The following is a 20,428-nucleotide window of genomic DNA, read 5'->3' on the forward strand; positions in this document are numbered from 1 at the left end:
AGAAAGTCGTAAAATTTTAGAAACGAGATTTCCACTTCCGGAGGTGCATATGGCTCTGAGGTTCACTCAGCCTACACCAAAAATGAGTAACAGGTTCATTCCTGGGGGCAAAGGCAGCCGGGCGTAGTGCTAACCACTCTACCCCATCAGTTGCCAAGGTTACGAATAGTGGAAGCCTTTATTTTCCACCACTCCAGGGGCCATCATGGCCTGTACGGGGATGTCTCTAATCAGGCAACAAATTTCATGTTTCATCTCACTGACCAATTTCTTTTCTCCCCACACTATCCTTTATCTTTGAAAAATTATACACCAGCGTCTCCTCGAATTTACCTCGCCCTATATCTCAACCACTCAGCATGGTGTTTCTTGTCGAACAAACCTGGCCACTCTGCATAGTTTTGCATCACATGCCATTGCAGCTAATTCACAACTTGTTGTCTGCTACATAGGCATTTCAAAAGCTTTTGATTCTGTAGACCATACTCTGCTGCTCCATAAACTCTCCGAATGATTTTATATACATGGCAGTCTTCTGACTCTTGTTGCTGGCTTCGTACATAATCATTAGCAGTGAGTGGTAATATCAGGCACATCATGCTAATGGTTACCAGTCATCTTCGGTGTGCCACAAGGCAGTCCTTTTGGCCCCTTGCTGATTTCTTTATTTATGGACGATCTGTCGCCCAAACTCAATGAAACAGCAAATACCCTTCTTTTTGCTGACGACTGCAAGATATTTAGGGAGATCAGGAATCCAGCAGATGCAGCTTTGCTACAGTCCTCACTTAATGCCCTCTCGAACTGGTGCTGTACTTGGAAACTTATCCCCAATCCACAAAAATGCAGCCACGCCATCATAACACTACGTAAATATCCTCTATTGACATCATTTTACCTACTTGACAAGCCCATCATGGTAGTTATGCAATAGTGTGACAGGTGTAATATTCGATACAAAATTACAATTCAGGAACCACAGCCAAGACTATGAAATTACATGGCATTTTCATTCGCTTCACAGAAATTACTGATCCCAATGCTCTTTGACGCTTCTTCCTCACGATTATTCAATCTCTCTTGAATTACTGCTCTCCGATTTGGACAACAGCCTCCCCCTCCAATGTTAACCAGTTGGACACAGCAGTGTACTTCTTTGCTGCAGTTGTTAGGAACAGAAACCCCAAGCTCAGAAATCTGTCTAAGCAGCAGGTATTAAGGGCAATAAATGTGTCACTGCTGCACATCAGGCGACAGGTAGCTGACCTGAGTTTCCTCCACGGGGACTTAAATGGGCATTACTGCTCAGAAAATCTTGCCTTACTCTTCTGTCTTCATGTTCCCACTCCACCACACTCAGCACTCAATACTTCAGTGATCTTTCTTAACCTGCCTCCCAACCCTCTTTAACACTTTTAATAGGAGACAAGAGCTTGATGTAGCATCAGACGAAAGTACATTCCAGAGTGGTGTAAATGTTCTCTTAAGGACAAGTTGATGTGAAGTGATTATACTGCCATCTTGACTCACGACGACTTGGCTATGAACATGGACATTCTCATGGTTTTCGATTCGGGCAGTTAATAGTAGGCTGTGTACCTGATCTTGTTATGTTTTGTCATGAAAATTTACATTCGTTAATTAGTCTGTTGATACTGCAAGTGAAATTTCCTCAGTGTAACTGTGTCTTGTGCCGCGTGAATAAATAAATAAATTGTTACGGCAAAGGTTATTTTCTTCAGGCGTTGTTTCCCTCCATTTCTGTAGCTTTGAACTTGGTAGCATTTTTGCGTAACATTCTTGCTTGTTTCAACTGTTCTGGTAGAAAGCACTGAGAATTACACCAAGTGATATGCAGTGAACTAAACTAAACACATTACCCATACACCATCGAAGTAATGCAGGTTCAGAACAAATTATTTTTCTTAGTTTGTGAGGCTGGTTATTGAAGCGCAGCTCTATTATTGCCATCACTGGGATTATAATCACTTTCCAAATCACTGTTATCTGAATGCTCATGTTCCAGTTCAGTAAGTCCGAACTCTGAAAGCATGTTCTGTCCGCTATTTCAAGCCATTTTTACAAACCCTTGAGACAGGTGCTTCGCAGGGCTGCCAACCTGTGCGGAGTGCATAATTTCAGATATTTATCCTCAGATACTGTTAAAATGCATTGAGCACTTCGATTAATGGTCCATTATATTTATGTAGCTTGCTGTCTCTTAAGTTTAAAAAGCACAGAAAACTCCTTTTGGGAAATGACATACTACCTCGCACGAGGTATCTCAAGTCTAGCAGTGTAAAGGTTAATGCCATAATCGGAGAGATCTGTTCTTGTTTTAAATTATTTAAGTAATCCACTTCCTGTATTCTTACTGTATGTACAAAAGTAATTATTTTAATGACTACTGTATAATAATAGGAACAATTTTCTCACTCATTATAGGAATTAGAATAGAAAAATTGCTGTACCGTATGATTTTGTTGGTGGTGGAGATACAAATCTACAGTGAACGCAGGAATTGCCTGAAGGGACAGATTTGACTCGAAAGAACCGAACATGGACAGTCTCAGCTGGATCTTTCATATTCGGTTGTAATATACAATACTAGTTCACAGAAACGTTTGGTGATTTGTCGATATTTAACCTGTGGTCTTCATACTCAGTCATGCATTTTTAGGACAGACAGACATGACAGAAATTTGTATTTTTTTCTTGCTGTGGACGTTACGAACACAAAATTACAAATTTTTATTCATTCTGACCAAAATGCAGACAAAATCCACTGTACCAGTTTGCAAAACAAAAATATCTACATTTTTTAAGATCTCCACACTGTCAAAAGAAGTATAAAACACATTGGTTCCACCTGATCGATACTGTTTACAGTTTTTTAATAACTGCAATTTTTAACTTGCCTTAAGCAAATGAACAGTATCGATCAGGTGGAACCTGCTACCTCAGACTACAGGGGTAACACCAAACAAGGCACAAACACAGTTTAAACGCGGAAGGTAAGAGTACAATACACAATATAAGAAAACACTACACACTCGGAAAAACAGTAGCTGGCATTACGCGGATCTCCAACAAAACAAGTACGAAATATCAGTAGGGCCAACTAGTGAACAACAAACCGGGAAGATGAAAGGGCTGGGAACCTACCAAAGGCATGGACATGGCTTAGATAGCGGATTCCGAAATGAATCACCGTGATCCTTAGTTTTTAAAAATATTATTTACAAGATAATTTTACAAATACATTCCAAGTTATGAGCTATAAGTTCAGTGATATACATAGGTTATTCGTAGCAGTGTAAATTCAAATTTCAAATCAACTGTACATCCAGTTACCAATGCAGTAGTACAATGCAATTTACAGGTTATCCAAAATGTAGCGTACCTAAAGTGATACAGAACTATCAGAGGCAAACCCCAAGGGAAATCCTATTAAACTACAATATACATATTTTAGTGAAACAAAAAATGGGAATGCCTCGGAAACCAACAGGTAAGTCCAGCTGAAAAACTAAGGCGTCATAGGTAACTAATTTGGTGAATCTAGGCGAGGTTAGGGTAGACTCCTGTATGAAAAGCAAATCGGAACATTACGGAAATTTTAGCAGGAACGGAATTCAAGAGTGCTTACCCGAGGAGTGCGCCATCCCGGAAGCCGGGGGACGTCAACCAGATAGGCTGCTCGCAGTCAGATAAACCGAGACCGACAGAATTCAGGATACAGAATCCTTCTAACACTGCCTCGCTCACTATATATAGGAATTACTGGCCTTGGAGGCAGCCAATCAGCGTGCACGTGTTCCCTATCGCCACCTAGACTCACCAATCACAACCTTACTTTCGATCGCGAACTTTGACTTAACATTCTAGAATACGCATGATCGCGAAAGTCGTATTTTTTCAGAATAGACAGAACACACTTTCTAGAACACATACCAACAAAGTAACACACTCTGTACAAAAGTTATGTAACTGTCTGGATCTTTCCAGGAACTATAGACAGAATTCTACTATTTACAAATGGCTATGTTACAATGTTATACAATACAGGTTAGGTCAATAAAAATAAAACATCATATCGTATTTTTCAAACAAGGTCTTCAAAAAATACATTCCACTCGCATTACATAGTTCACCTGTAACAGAACCAATGTGTTTTTACTTCTTTTGACACAAAAAATGTATCAAATATAATAGATTGCAAATATTATTTTCTATAATGTTTGTTATTTACACTTTTTGGTTAGAACTAATATTTTCGGGGATATTTGGAAGTTTGTGTGAAATGTAATAATCATGTGCGGCTCCGTTTATTCCTCGTATGGTAAAATATATGCAACATAGTAGATTGGAAATAAAGTTTTGCACAATTTTTATCATGTACAGTTTTGTGTGTAGCTAATATTAACGGAGACATTTGACATTGCCTGTTCCCCTCTTAATATCACTAGACCACTATATACTAATCAAGTAATATACAGTATAGCCTATTGCACTACCTGGCTATCCTTTGACTTATATATTCCTAGTTTCTAGGAATTCTGTTTAGCTGGTTTCTCGTGATGTCATTAACAAACAGACAAAATTGAACTGATCCTACTTCCAACTTTTGATACCTCATCCGGAGTGAAAATGAGGCATGAGGGAAATACTTGAAGTGTACAGACCAGGTGCTGTGTACCTGTTGGTGTGACAGAGCTCGCTTCAACTGAGAACAGAAGTCAATCTGTTATTGTTGTTGATAAGTTTAGGGGCTTGAGACATATCTGGCCATCACATTTTGTTTCCTTCCAGCTCTGCAGGCCTAGGCTTTGAAACCCCCTCATTTGGCCCTTGGCCCTTTCATGTCTTTTACTGACACCTGCATTCTTTGAAGCGTTTTCGCTCTCATCAGTGTTGTACTTCATAAAACAGTAATCACTACCACCACTCTTCATGTAATTGTTCCTCTTTTTCTTATAGTTCTACACATATTATCAAGCTAGGGGTTGATGACCACCTTGTAAGACCAATTGCTGCCACCATTGCCAGTATGAGAACCGAACAATCAGCGATGCTCACCTTCGATGGCCTTGAATATCTGCACTATAGTAGCTCGTAATTTAACAAGCGTAGAAGATTGGAAAACAGATTTTCTATCCTTGTTGTTATCTATTCCTTTTAGATAGAACTAATATGGAGTGGGAAAAATGAAACAGGCCCAGAAAATATTTACAAGACTGCTGGAAACTGTGATTTTGATGTCAAGCATCTCCTGAGTACTTCGCTGTGTCATTACGTGTTCATTGTCGAGTTTTATGGGAACTGCTTGCCCAAGGGTTTAAGATTTGAAGTGTTTTGACAAAACCTCCATCAAAGTATGTAGCGAAATGACACGAAATGGGCTCTGTAGCGAATAAAAACCGCAACTATCCGAAAAGAGTTTGAACACCAGATAACGTCGCTTGAGCAAAAGAAAGCCTGGAAGGAAGTCCGACAAAATCTCGACGCCGTTTATATGTGCAAGAGATTGTCGTGTCAAAACATCTAAAAGGGCCTGCAACTGTTGTGCATCTCCCGGTGGTTTCTGAGTGAAGTGGTTTCTCGTGTTCATTAACGAAGGTTAGTCCTATTGTAAATATTTTCCGGGCCAGTTTTATTTTTGCCACCTGGTATTTATGTGTAAATTTGTGACAAATGTAAAACCGTAGAAGCCCGATATAACATGGAGGTTTGTTATAGCTTAACCGAGGTGATTTGCACAGTGATTTGGAAATTCTCGGTGGTAGTGCACTTTATAAATATTTTAAGATGGCAGGGTTAAATGACTTCTCACGGATAAACAATGTCTTAGTGGAACCGCTTACAGAAAATATCATCTAAGCCTAGATGCAAAAGGTAATGACGCCATGTTAACAGATTTGAAGCATCTTCAATTTCAGCTTTTTGCTGCACCGAGAGGTTTAGTTATGACTGCCTGATTTTATTTGCGACAAAAAGGAGGGTAACTCTGTCCCTTCTTTTTTTAAACCCAGATTTACTGAATTATGCGCATCCAGAGTTCTCTCCGAAGCAGTTGATAATACAGAGCAGTTGATAATACAGAGCAGTCTGATAACTTATACATTTGTTAACATTGATGCTTTCACGGCCCGTACTTGCAGACATGATATGCACTTATGCCAGGTCAAGAAAACAAGGTGGAACTCTTTAAGTTTCTCAAGAACTTTGCTCCGCGTCTTCACAAGAAAGCCTCCACGGTTCATGAGGAAGTCTCCTGCAATAATGAGGGTTTGAATTTAAGATTGTTTTATCGTTGGAACTGGAGTGGTACGCTTGTTTGTCACCAGGTGGCTCGCAGCCCTCCAAGCGGGAGCTGGCGACGCCATTAGCCTCCAATTGAAATGTTTTACCCATCTGTGAGGAGTAACAGAGAGGACATCAGACGAATGTGGTAGAAGAAATAAATAGAAACTAGTAAAATGCACAAATACACCATGATAGAATAGACCAGGGCTGAAGAATGAAAAGAAAGAATGTGGAGGAAACCGTAGCACGATGTGAGATAATGTGTTCATTCCAAGCTATGTGTTATGTGGAGCGCTGTGCCAGCGTACAACGAGCCACCTGGTGATGAACGAGTATACAACTACAGATCCAATGGTAAAACAATCTTAAATTCAAACCCTCATTATCGTAAAAGACTTCTTCGGGAGCAGTCGAGTTCTCTGTGAAACATAAAAGAGTTCCACTATATTTTCTTGACACAGCATACACCCATATCATGTCTACTGGTTATACATTCAATGGTCATTTAAATCACTCGCTCATTCCTTTGTTTAATAGTTCAGGAAAAAAGTGCTGCAGCTATACTGTCACGTGACTGTGCCTCCTGGCTTGTATCATGACAAGATTTCCACCATGTTGCCATTTAATTTCACAGGTTGAACTGTAATAATGTGTCCTGGCAGCAGTACCCCATCACCTAGCTCACTTTTGTGCAACCCCTCTTCACTTTCAGTAGAACTTCTAAGTTCTGGTATCCACCCTCTAATGATTCCTCCTGGGATGTTACACTCACGTGATCAAGTTGTGTTTGACTCCATGCTCTTCCAGCGATCATTCTCAGAATATGCTTTCATATTTTGCGATGTCACAACACGTGCAGTGAACATGGAATGAAACATATACAGTACTTGGCGAGTTGGCCGTGCGGTTAGGGGCGCGCAGCTGTGTGCTTGCATCCAGGAGAGCGGGTATGAACCTCACTGTTGGCAGGTCTGAAGATGGTTTTCTGTGTTTTCCCATTTTCACACAAGGAACATGCTGGGGCTGTACCTTAAGGCCATGGCTGCAGGCCTAGGAGTTGGTCTCTTTTATTAGCTCTCAGTCTCTTGTTTGGAGGTTAGTCTCTCATAGTCTCTTTTTTTCAGAATAAGTCTCCTCTCTAGCTTTCTTGCCTTTGGCAGGTGGAGAATTTAAAAAATGTGGAGTTGGAGTAGAAGAATTATGTGAGGTGTTATTCTCCCAATACAATTAAGGTATGTGGTTTGTCTTCTTATATTTAAAGCTGATCAGTATCTAACTTCCTTCTGAATTTTCATATGATAAGAATATCCGGGTAATGAACGCTCTTTGTGATACTCTGATAAAACTAATCTTGAGTTACATTTTTCAGTAGAATGGTTTAAAACAGAGTTTTTCTGTAATGTACTTATTGTACTTTTGTATTCCACCCCCCCCCCCTTCTTTTGCAGGATTTATGTTGGAATGGTTGGTCGCTGATCTGTGAACACAAGTTTTAATAATGGAAATGTGAATTTTAGAATCAGTTGGCAGCTTAAAAATCACATGAAATGGTCATTTGTTGTCAAACATGCGCATCAAGACACGGTGGAACTGAAGTATTTTGCAAATTTTGTGTGTGTGTGAAAAAAGATTTTCAATACAAGGGGTGTCATGCTGCTTTTCAACACTGACACTATGCTTAACATACAAAATTAGCGCCTGATATTCTAGGGTATAACGAGATAGTTTTAGTCGGAGCGTATCCCGGTGATTCTTCTGACACAATCCAAAGTGCAGATACTGAGTCAAGCTGTAGTTCTTCTATGCATGTTATTAATCTCTATAATAGAGTTCGAAGAATGTGTCAACAGTATCTGAACTAATTTGGTTTATAAAGTCTGTGTGTTGCAACTTGAAGATGTGAATTTAATAGTGATGCACTGACAATATTTTCAACAGATGATCTCATATGTATTCAGTCTGTTTTGATGAAACAAAGAATGTTGAATGCAAACAAGAGCTTCAGATATTGGTGAGACATTGGCCAGAGTCAGAGAGTACCTTCAAGACATTTACATATATTCTTCACCAAGAAAAATTATGCACAAACTCTTCATGGAAAAATTCATTCTGCAATCAGTAATTCAAACCTACCTGTTCACAGACTTATGATGATGATGATGATGATGATGATGGTTATGATAATGATAATAATAACAATCGTATGCTCTCAGCATCTGTGTGCAAGCATTTTGACGCTGTCTGGCTGCTTGCTCATGAAGTTTTGTCATTCTGTTTTGACCTAGGCTTATTATATGTCACAGTAAACCGAATCTCTGTTGGGTGGTGTCTGTGGCTGTTTTTAAATGAATTTCACCGGGTAAACACCAAATGTGTCACCAGAGATCTTGTACATGCCGACATCGTAAAACATGGAGTGTCAAAGATTTTTTTCCCGCCCTTCAAAAATCTGACTACCCCTGCCGGGTTTGAACCTGCTATCTTGGGATTTGGAAGCAAACACTCTACCACTAATCCACAGAGGGAGCTACAAACTCAGATGGTCAAGAAGTGGTTAAGAAAGTTCCGTAGACATTCAATGAGCTCTCACGGATTAGTTGATATCAGAACCTGTCCCTTTCACATCATTCGTTTGGTGAACATGCATCTTGCTTGTGACCAGCCAGGCTGGAGGAATATGAAAGGATTCAAAAACATCTCAACTCGCCTCAAAAGAAATTCTTGAAACATTCTCCGTCTAGGCGGCTTACATTTTGTCCCACTGCTGAGAAATTGCTTGAACTGTGGGAAGGATAATATAATTTCTTAAATTCTTGCCATCAGTAAAGAATCAGACTGTGAGGCAATCTACTTCTTACAAAAATATGACTAAACTTTTAGGTTGTTCAACAATCAAAGCCCAATTGTACTTCACTATATCTTCTGCAGAACGTTTTACACGCTTCACCGAAATATTCCAATGAGATGAACCTTAATTCACATGCTATAGCCGCAAGTACAAGATCTGTTAAGGAAAACTGGCTCGACATGTTTGCAAGTCTATATCTGTTGGTAACTGTGATCTAAATGTGTTACTTGACAGATATCGTTACTTCCCAGAAAATTAAAAATGAACTTTCACATTGTGTCCAAAAATAATTTTTGGTTTTCATGAACACTGTTAAAGAGCATGTTTTCGGATGCAAATATTTGATTGAAACTGCAATGAAAGATTGTGATTTGATTAAAGCACTGAGATGTTCAAACCCAAAAACTGACGAAACTATCGAGATGTAGTTTCAGTCGCCAGAGAGCTACCTATCCATATAAAAGGATATGCTCGTTGACGAATGAAAGATATTGCAGATAGAGACAGGGAGCAGCTTTCGAAGAAAGAATTGATGGTTATTGGGATAAACCTTTAAAGAAAACTAATGTAGCAGGCCAAAAACAATGTAAGGAACTGGCAGCTTTGAGGCTGCATTTGTCTATCAGTTGGGAATAATAATTACATTTCCCTCTTTTACTGTCTTCTTACAGTATGTATGTATGTATGTATGTATGTATGTATGTATGTATGTATGTATGTATGTATGTATGTATGTATGTATGTATGTTCAGTCCGTCAGCGATGCCGCTGGTGGGATCCTCGACAGCTCTGCATCAGCTGTCATAGATGGCCTAGGCATCATTGAAGAGGTGTGCTAGGGAAATGAGGAGTGAGGTAGTTTCTCGTTGCTTTCCTCGCCGAGCCAGAGTTGCTATTACATATCTGTCTGCCAAGCCCACTGAAATGCACACACCAACCGACCCTATGAGCAATATGTTCACACCATACATAGCAGGGACTGGCTGCATAAGGATTGGCGTTACTAGCATCGCTCATACCTCAGTCACTTTTATATTGTCAAAGCCAAGGATAAGACAGAGACAGATCTATGAAAGTAACAAAATTGCTCCAGCCTATACCAGAAGACATAGTGTACTGTAAACACTAGGTCCTGCCAGCAAAGGCATCTTCTTACAGTAATGTAACAAAATTTATTTCTTGACATAGGTAGCGTCAAGGTCCATAAACAAATGAAATTTGGCTTACAACATCGAATTAAATAGCTACTACTCTTTATCATTTGGTACTTAATGTGTGTATACTTGTACCTACACATTCAGTTTTTTCTGGTCTCCACTGGTCTTTTTTTTGGTTGGGATTACTATATATATTTATATTATTTAACATAATTTTCAATGTGAACACCAAACATTTGACCATATTGATCATTTGGCAACTTTGACTCTTTGTGGTAGCTTCTTCTGCCATTTTAGTCTCTCTTCCTCTTTTTATGGGGTGATCTACCACCCCTAGTCCTGCGTCCGCTTCCTTCCCACTTCTAGTCCTTTGCTAACCCATCATCGCCATAAGACCTGTGCCTGTGCAACGCAAAGCAGATTTGTCCTTTGACAGGCCTTCTCTATTTATCTGTAGAATGTGAGCGCTGGTTCCAAGCTTCCTTGTCAGTTGGCTCTGATAAGTGCCTTTGGTAGGTTTCATCTTCTGATGTAACTTTGATTGACCATGAGAGATCCAGGATCTAGTTTGGTCACCTATTTGTGTCGACCATCAGCTGCCCTGTATAAGCAGTCCGTTGCCCAGGGTACACCACGAGGAGGTTATGTACATATCGCTGCTTTAAACATACACAAAGAAGAGCCAGGAATAACACCAAATGAAATGGCACTACATATCAAATCAAGAGCTGACAAAATTCAAAATTCCAATACACCCCACTACGGAGTAACACATTGAGAGAGATGAAGAAATTGGACAACAGCCTCCAAAATGACTACTCTTGCTATTTCATTCAGCCATCAACATGCTAAAAATCAGTAAGGCCACAGGTTCAGATGGTATTTTCCCCAAATTTATAAGATATCTTGGGAAGCATGGGAAAATATGGCTCAAGAACTTCTTCAGTCACATATTAGAGACTGGAATCATTCCTCCGGAGTTCAAGATGGCCCGTTTTTCTCGGGCCAAGAACAAACAAACATTAAATATAAAATGCTACTTATCTTTGACTGTAGCTGAGCTATTTATCCCCTGTGGGAAGCTTGAATATCCCAAAGCAGCAGAAGTACTTGTGACTGTGTCGCATGGAGTGCCGATGTGGAGAGAGGTTTATCTCAGTCGGATCACAAAGCAACTATGTCAGTACAAATGTTAAATGCAGGGTGATTTAAAAAACTGTGAAAACGAACTGGAATTGATCACAGTTGCTAGAAAGCTACTGACAATAGAAAGATCAGCTCACCCTAGAAAAGAAAAAAATAAATAAATGGGGCATCAGATGAACCCAAGGAGAGAGGAAGAAGTACTAAAATGGAACAAGAAAACGAATTAGAAAATAAGAAGAATAAGTTAAATTTTGAAGAACTTTATAAAGATTTGGAGAAACTTAAAAAGATCAAAGTGGGAAGACAAGCAGAGGTTAACTTTTTGAAGTTAAAGACAGCTGTGGATGCAAAACTTGCTCAGGCAGTGCTTCAGGAATTGGAGTTTTAAAACTCTTGCGTGTATGTGTCTTGTCTTATTATAGATCTTTTCCAGAAAAAATAGCAGTTCAATGGTTGATTCTACATTTGTGTCCAGTTATTTTCATGTATTCGTTATTATTGTAACTTTCTCATAATTGCATTATGGTAACAAAGTACTTCTGATAAACATAAAAAGTAAAGGACAAGTGTGTAGATTGATTGGCTACAAGAGATGGTGTGAATGCCATTTTGTAAAAGGAAGATTCAGTGTGTTAATTTTGGGTTGCTTTACATAAAAGAAGGTTACTTTTTGATTTTTTAAAAGTTGTTACTGAATCCACGTCCTGAGGTCGTGCAGCTCTTTTCAGGCACCCCTCCCCCTGGAGTCCTGCAAATGTGAAGTATCTGACAGTACCAGGGCTGGAAAAATATATGAATCAAGTCATGTATAGGAAGATACGAACATGAAAAGGAACATATTAGATGAATGCAAGTACAGGTCAGGGTAAGAAGGGGAAGCAATAGAAAGAGGAGACAAGGGAGAACGAATAGGCCCTCTTCTCATTGATCCTTATACATTCATGAGGACGAGCATCAACATTGGAACACATCAAACTGAATGTGAGAAATAAGATTACAATCTAAAGAGCTTGAAACGCAGTGCAGTGGCTGTGGTATGAAAATGAGCATTTCGAACATTAAAATTATGACAGTGTACCCAGACAGTTGGTATGGGACACATTAAGGGAAAAAAACAAGTTAACAGAGTGGAAGGGGCCGATGACCTTCGACAACAAGCATCAAGCAGAGTGGAAGTGCAGTTGATAAAAGCTATGTACAAAAGTTGTGTTAGTAGTGTAAGACTAGTATAGGAAAAACAAAATGGTTTAAAATTGAAACTGGTCTCCAACAGGGAAGTGTACCAACATAGTCACAGATGAAATTCATTAAACATGAAACAGACATTGGGAAGACAGGCAACAAAAGCCATGTTGTTTGCAGATGATATAGTGATATGGCGTGAGGATGCAACGGAAGTGCAAAAACAAGTATATGTATGGACTCAACAGATAGAAACATTTGGGATGAAAGTAAGCATAGAGAAAAGTAAAACAGATGTGATGACAAGGGGAAGGAAGGAAGGCAGAGGAAAGATAAAACTGAATGATAAAATTCTGGAAGTGGTTAAAAGTTTCAAGTACTTCGGAAGCGTGATCACTAGAGACGAGAATTATAGGCACTAAAAACAGTTAAAATAGGCAGGCATATAGGCTCTTAAATTAGCCAAAATAGGCATGTAAATAAGCACTAACGTGTAAAATAGGCAACATAATAGGTATGAAAAAATACTTACAATTGAAATTGAATAACACGCTCAATTACTATAAAATGAATTTACAACAGGCAACGTTTCAATGTTTTCGGGCAACAATCTTGTTCTCCTGTCGGGCAGAATGTTTTGTAATGAGAGAAATCTCTTAACATCACAGGAAGTGATTGGACAAAATTTCAATGAAGCCACTTCATCTGGTTTTAGTTCAGCTGCTTCATCTACCTCACCTCGTAGCATCCTGGCTACTTTTACCGTAGTTTTCCATCATAGATTCTGCTGCAGGACTCTTATGGAACTTTTTACTGACAGCGGCTACCTTCTCAGAGGTTCGGTCAATATTTCTCCTGACTTCTTCCACTACCCTAAATAAGTCCACCGGGGGAAAGCCACTCGTCTCCTACTCGGTGATTGCTCCCGGCAGCTTGTCGAAGTCTGAAGATGTTCCAGTTTATGCAAGGGGAATATTAGCTCCCATCATTGCAGTGCACAGGTCTATAGAAAATTGTTGTTGGTCGCTGTTCACAGTGGACTGGTAGAAAAGCTGCGATGACAACGCTTTCTGTACTCGTGTCAAATGCATCGCAATATTTCTATGTTGATCTATATGGTATTTTTTCACATTTGATCGGAAAAATAATAAAATTGACTTATATTACAATGTTCTTATATTCCTAAAGCTGGGCTAATTGGCAATACTGTTTAGTATAAACATAATAATGGCTTATGGCCTCCGGAGAGGCCTGGTGCAGGTCTTTTTATCGCAGACGGCATGTCTGTGGAGATGAGGGCCCGTCCTAGGATGATTTCTAATGTTGAATATGCCACACACACCCAGCCCCGGAGCCACTAGAATTAACCAATTAAGGTTAAAATCCCCGACCCGACCGTGAACCTGAGGCCAGTACGCTGACCATTCATCCAACGAGTCGGACAGTATAAACATGCATTTGTTTCATTAAAAAAAGAGAAATACTATTAGAGGTGAAAACTTTAAAATAGGAACAAGAGAATTCGTAATTTACATGGAAATATGTCCTCAAAATGTTCAGTTATAATCTGGCAGTTTTCTGTTGAATTTACCGGGTGAAAAAAAAAACCCATGAAAATGACGCGATACGATACCTGAGTAGCGTAGAGGAGAGATCCTTCCTACATGCTTGCCAGAAACTCACCAAGCTGCCTCTAGCAGTATTCTTACTTATATAGAAAAATGAAAACGGAGGCACTATAAATCTCAGATTTGTGAACATTTTATATGTTGCTATTCGCCTACTTTGGTCACCCGGGTCAGCTGTCATGAAGACTATTTTCTGTTGCCTGCAATAGATCCTGCATCATGTGTGCCGACAAGACTGCCACCCTCGTAGAAAATTAGAAAACCGCGTGATTTGAAATTGTCGTGGCATGCGCCCATAAACTTACTTTTTATCACAATTTAGCAGAACTCTAGATGGGATGCTAGAGCTTACGCACGCCAGACTCTCTTTGATTGTCTCTGCCCCCTCAGCACAACGGGTACAAACCGGACCTCACCAATCCAGACCAGCGGTCTTTCCACTGGCCTGGTCTTGTAAAGATAGTCTTTGTAGCCTTGTTAAACACGCTGTGACATCGTCCAAGCCATGCCATCTTGTACGTCTAACCTCTGTGATATCGTCCTAGCTGCACCACATTCGATCTTCACCCTATGTTTCGCGAAAGCTTAGCGGAAGCGTAATAGAGTTCACTAGAGCCTACACATAGCGCTGGTGAAAGTTGCTCACGATTTTTAAAAATTACAATTCAGTTGTAGTCCGCTTCTGTGGTGTAGTGGTTAGCGTGATTAGGCGCCACCAACGTAGGCTCGGGTTCGATTCCCGGTTCTGCCACGAAACTTGAAACGTGGTACGAGGGCTGGAACGGGGTGCACTAAGCCTTGGGAGGTCAACTGAGTAGAGGTGGGTTCGATTCCCACATCACTGGGCGAGTTGGCCGTGTGGTTAGGAGCGCACAGCTGTAAGCTTGCATCCGGGAGATAGTGGGCTGGAATCCCACTGTCGGCAGCCATGAAGATGGTTTTCTGTGGTTTTCCATTTTCACACCAGGCAAATGCTAGGGCTGTGCATTAATTAAGGACACTACCACTTCCTTCCAACTCCTAGACCTTTCCTATCCCATCGTCGCCATAAGACCTATCTGTGTCGGTGCGACGTAAAGCCGCTAGCAAAAAATAAAATTCCCACCTCAGACATCCTCGAAGTGCTTTTCTGTGGTTTCCCACTTCTCCTCATGGAAATGCCGAAATGGTACCTAACTTAAAGACGTGGCCACTTCCTTCCCTCTTATTTGCCTGTCCCTTCCAATCTTCCCATGCCTTCACAAGGTCCCTGTTCAGCATAGAAGGCGAGACTGTCTGGGAAAGGTACTAGTCCTCCTCCCCGGTTGTATTCCCCGACCCAAAGTCTCACGCTCCAGGACGCTGCCCTTGACACGGTAGAGGTGGGATCCTTCGCTGAGTCCGAGGAAAAAACCTACCCTGGAGGTTAAACAGATTAAGAAAGAAAGAAAGAAAGACAGACAGAAATAAAATATTTCAGTTGTAAATCTCTATTTTCGCGGGAATTGAATCAGAGTTACCAATGTTTAATTTTAATCCACTCTGTGACAAGAGACCATCGGCGTTCTAACTCCTCGTTCAGTAATAAAATGACTATTTACATTTTAGTAATACAAATTATTGAAAATTCACGACTAATATAGCATTGCAACAAACAATACGTAAATTAGTAGGCCTATAAATGCTACAATGAAATGCGATCGTAGTTCAGTTTAAAAAAAAAAATATATAAGGAACAAACAAACTTACCAAATTTGGCAAAAGACTACCTTTCCATCCGTAGTGAAATTGGGATCCCCTGTGATCCACCGCTTTAGCCAGTAGGACTTCGACGATTTTTCTTCGCAATTACATTTTTTACGTCACGTTCTGAAGATAAAGCGCACGCGTACAACAGTTCACATCGAGAAGGAGGTATAAGGGTTCGACGTTGATTGGTTCTCACATGTGTCTTAGAATGTTGGAGGGGTTGAAGGCTTCGAGGTCAAATTGCTCCTTGTTTCTCCTGATGGAAATTTCTCAAGAACTATTTCTGGTGACTTCCAAGAATTCCCATTTTTGTTCCTGGGGTAAACAGATCTTGAGAAATGAGAAGATAATACTGTCGAGCACATCAGTTACAATATAATACACTGGAAGAAAACCGGCTTCTTTAAAATGGTTTAAAAAAGCATCAAATAGGCATCGAATAGGCAATTATACTCCAAATAGGCACAAACCCCTGAAATAGGCATGTATAGACACAATAAAACCAACTAAATCTAGCTTAAAGGAACCTGAAACGGATTTATATCTCAAAAGCCTACGTTTCTGAGCACAGGAATAAAATAGGCAAATTCCCGTCTTTGGTGATCACAGAAGATGGAAACATAACCCGACCCGGGAAGCTAGAAACGGTAAATGAAGCTGATGAGAAGAAATCTAGTAAGACAATTGAACGTGACGTAGGGAATACGAAACTGGAATTGGGGGATCATTTCAAGTATTTTGTCTACCACAGCCTAGGTCGTATATGTTGTGTCGAAAAGTCTGGCACGACTGTCGAGTGTTCACTGTGAGCCATTTCCAATGAATATTCAATTTTTAATAACACATGTTACTGGAAATAGAAAAATGTTTTAGTATGGCTGTTGCTAGCTTGGTGCAGGTTAAGGTGGGTGTACTAGTTGCAAGGATGTTGGAGACAGCACAAACAAGTAGTCAGCCACCAGGCCATTCTGCACTACGCAGGCAATAAATTGGAGGTGGTGCAGCTGAGTCCTGTAGTACCGGGACTGGAGAAATATTCAGTTGATTATGGATATCTTGCTCATAATCTGGAAGTAAACAGACATGCTTGTAACAAGAATGATTCCTTTGCTGGTGGAATCACGTGAGATGCACAGAGGATGATTGCCTACCTAGAAGAATAATGGAATCTCACTGGGGGCCATAAAATTCATCTATTCGGTTTCTGCTGTGATAAGCAAGTGAATGTTCCTGTTACACTTATGAAGTACTTTCTATGGAGTAAATACTATAATTTAGTTATTTTGCTTAAGGATTCCTTCAATGCTTAATATTCCTTTTTTCCCAAAATACTATACTGAAACTAAAATAAGAATATGCAGGGTAAGCCATATCAGATAACCTGTAAACCATTAACGATATGAAAAATCTGTTTTCACTTGTGGTAATGTTTATCAAAGAGCTGATAATCAAACTCAGTGTCAACTTCTGATGAGATAGCTGTACTACATAGTCCTTCATTGCACTTTATTGTACTTTATTATTTTTATTTCTGTTTATTTCTTCTACCACATTCTTCCCTGATTTGTCTGATGACCTCGCTGTTACTTCGTAGTGCACATACCACTTACAGGAGGTACATAAAGTGCCTGGAGAAATATCATCGCTGTCTGAGGAGGATCATTACGGTTAAATGGCAAGATCACCGAACTAGCATCAGTATCTTGGAAGAAGCCTGTACCAACAGCATTGAGGCTATGATCATGAAACATCAACTTCGTTGGACAGGTCGTACTGTTCGTATGCCTGAATTTTGCCTTCCAAAGGAAATTATGCATGCTCAACTGAAGGGTGGCCGTCGACACCAGGGTAAACAACAAAAAAGATTTAGGGACGTACTAAAGTCAGACATGAAGAATTGCAATATCAACGCCACTAACTGGGAAACAAAAGCAGTTAACCAACTGGTATGGCGTCGTCTAATCCACGAAGGTCTAAGAACTTCGAACAACTCCGGAGATTTGAAACTGAGAAGAGAATTGCTCGGAAAGAGCGTGTGTTCCTCAGGATAAATAACCCTCAACAAATGGATCTCAATGCTGGCGATGTTTGTGCCACCACCGTGGAAGAATTTGCGGCTTGGGGATTGGCGTCCACAGTCACCTAAGAACTCACAGGCTCACCAGTAACATCTGAGGAAGACAGTCATAATTGTCAGCGACTATCATCGCAGTGTAACAAGATACATCTTAATCGGAGCTTAGACAGTTTCATCAGCTTCCACTTGGAAGGCCTGTGTACAATGAGCCATCTAGTGACGAATGAGAGTACCACTTTCTGTAGAACAAGGGTCTTAAATCCAAACCTTCATTATTGGAGATTGTCTTCCTCTTCTTCTGAAGATGCGGAGCAAAGTTCACTGCGAAATGTAAAGCCCATGTCTACAAGTACAACTACACTCGACAATTAAAGCCATGAATGGTGAACCATGAAAGTTGTGATTATTTTCAAAATCCAACAAGAGCTTCGCAAGAATGTGCTTCATTCATCAATTGAATGCTGCCCTTATTGAATGGATCACTAACCACATATGTATGAATCCCGAGTCTGTTAACGTCTTCTGACACCGAAGTATTCGTTGTAATAACACTGTAACACTGTTTAATATCTTTAATATCATTGTAGAAAACAGTAAAGAAAAACTGAATGAGTTGGCTATTCAGTTTGGGTCACATAGTTGTTAGTTTTGCAGTGAGTTTGAACCCCATTATTGGCAGCTCCAGGTCATTACCAGGTCTGTCTATTTCAGTGCAACACATAGCACAGGTAAAGAACATATCCGACAGCTTCTAAGCCGTTTCTTATAATCCATGTTTTATTATTATTATTACAACTTCAGTTTAATTTTGGTTAAATTGCACATTTTAAATATGAAATATATTACTGCGCATTGCTGTGTCTTTGAAAAGACCGCGAGACGACAATTGAAGGATGAAGGACAACCTAAACAAATGGGGCTTCATGAAGGCCCCTTATGCGAATGTGGGGGTGGAGGAACTACACCCCACAAAACATCCAAAGATTTGATACACATGTAGTGAACTGTCATTTGGCTGTGCTGATCCCATCAACATTGCCAAATTCTAGTCAACTGTCTTGTAAAGAACTGATGTCTTAATTTGTAAATATGGCAGTAACTTTGTATATAAAGTGTCATCAAATAATATCATGCTGTGTTTATGTCAGACTAGGGTGAAGGATCTCTGTATGTTCACAAGCTCAGGATTCATTAGCAGCGCGTGCTTTGTCCTTCTGGTTAGTGGTTGTTTCGAATAGGGTGGTCCACTGCTGGTGAACAAATTACTCATATCTCGGCAGATACGGAAACTATGGAAAAATATTAAAAGTTCAATCACGAGTCACATGGTAATGTTACCAAAAGTGAAAAGAGGTTTTTGATAACTTTAGTGGTTTACAAGTTATTTGCTGACTTACCCTGTATAAACATGATATTCTCTTGGGTTTATATAATGTGAAGTGAGATTGAGCCATCTAAAACGAGACAAGCTGCCGATGACCTTGCTCCACTTCCTCAGAAGTAAACAACGACAGTCAAATGTTGGACTATTTACTTCTGAGAAAGTGTTTGTCTTGTTCAACACATTATAAAACCGAGAGACTAACGTATCTAGTATTCTGAGCCGTGAAAGCATGTAATTACCATATTAACAATCCCCTGTAGTATTAACATCATTAACAAGCTAAGAGTTCTCAGTCCTGACAGAACACTGTTTTTGTAGGTTCATTTCACTTCACGTGGAGCAGAAGGGGGAAGGTGCACCTCGTCCACGATGGCTTCAGATTTTACTTGCATCGCGACACAGGGAAGAAGAAATGTTGGCGCTGCATAGGACATAGGACCATTGGATGCCGAGCTTGGCTTTATACTGAGGGAGACAGGGTCTTGCACTTAACTGAAGAACATAGCCATGGTCGGACCCAGCACCCTCCTTACGATTCTTCCTTGGATCATTCATTAAGTTCCATGAGTTTCTTTCAGCCTGTTAATCATCCTTGGAACATGAGAACAGACTAGTAAGAGGATGTAAGAATACAGAGAGATTATATTCTATTAAACTTATTATTGTGGGCTTAAACTGGAAGAATAAATTTACTTTTGAAAACCTATTAACTCCCTCTGTCCAAATTGAGAGATATTAAAATAGTCTCAGGGTTTTTATACTATTGCTTGCAAATGGCTTAGCACTGAAAAATACACATTGTATTTATATGTATGTAAGTGTACCAGTGTTACCATAACTTCTGAAAATAACAGTAATCATTTTATTATCTCGACTTTTCTGAAAGTCTGCACACTGCTCTTTCAGCTCTGTATAAATAGATTATTCGGTCACATCTTGGGATGTTTTGTTATTAATTGCAGTTGCTTATGG

The 20,428-nt window shown here is 39.9% G+C and overlaps 1 protein-coding gene across 14 annotated transcripts in view; it reads left to right on the forward strand.

Moving 5' to 3' along the window:
- Positions 1-20,428, forward strand: part of LOC136879195 (modifier of mdg4) — a 617,535-nt gene that overhangs the window by 305,070 nt on the left and 292,037 nt on the right. For 2 of the 14 annotated variants that reach the window (XM_067152975.2, XM_067152974.2), the window contains exon 7: positions 19,775-20,079. The exons of 11 other annotated variants lie outside the window; for them this stretch is intronic. In XM_067152975.2, coding sequence (XP_067009076.2) covers positions 19,775-20,070 — 296 coding nt within the window. In that variant the 3' untranslated portion in view covers positions 20,071-20,079. Of the gene's footprint in view, positions 1-19,774; positions 20,210-20,428 lie in introns of those variants that run through there. One more of the 14 variants, XM_067152973.2, reaches the window with a different exon arrangement.

This window comes from Anabrus simplex, chromosome 8 (assembly GCF_040414725.1).
Source record: "Anabrus simplex isolate iqAnaSimp1 chromosome 8, ASM4041472v1, whole genome shotgun sequence".
In the NCBI taxonomy this organism is placed as follows: domain Eukaryota; kingdom Metazoa; phylum Arthropoda; class Insecta; order Orthoptera; family Tettigoniidae; genus Anabrus; species Anabrus simplex.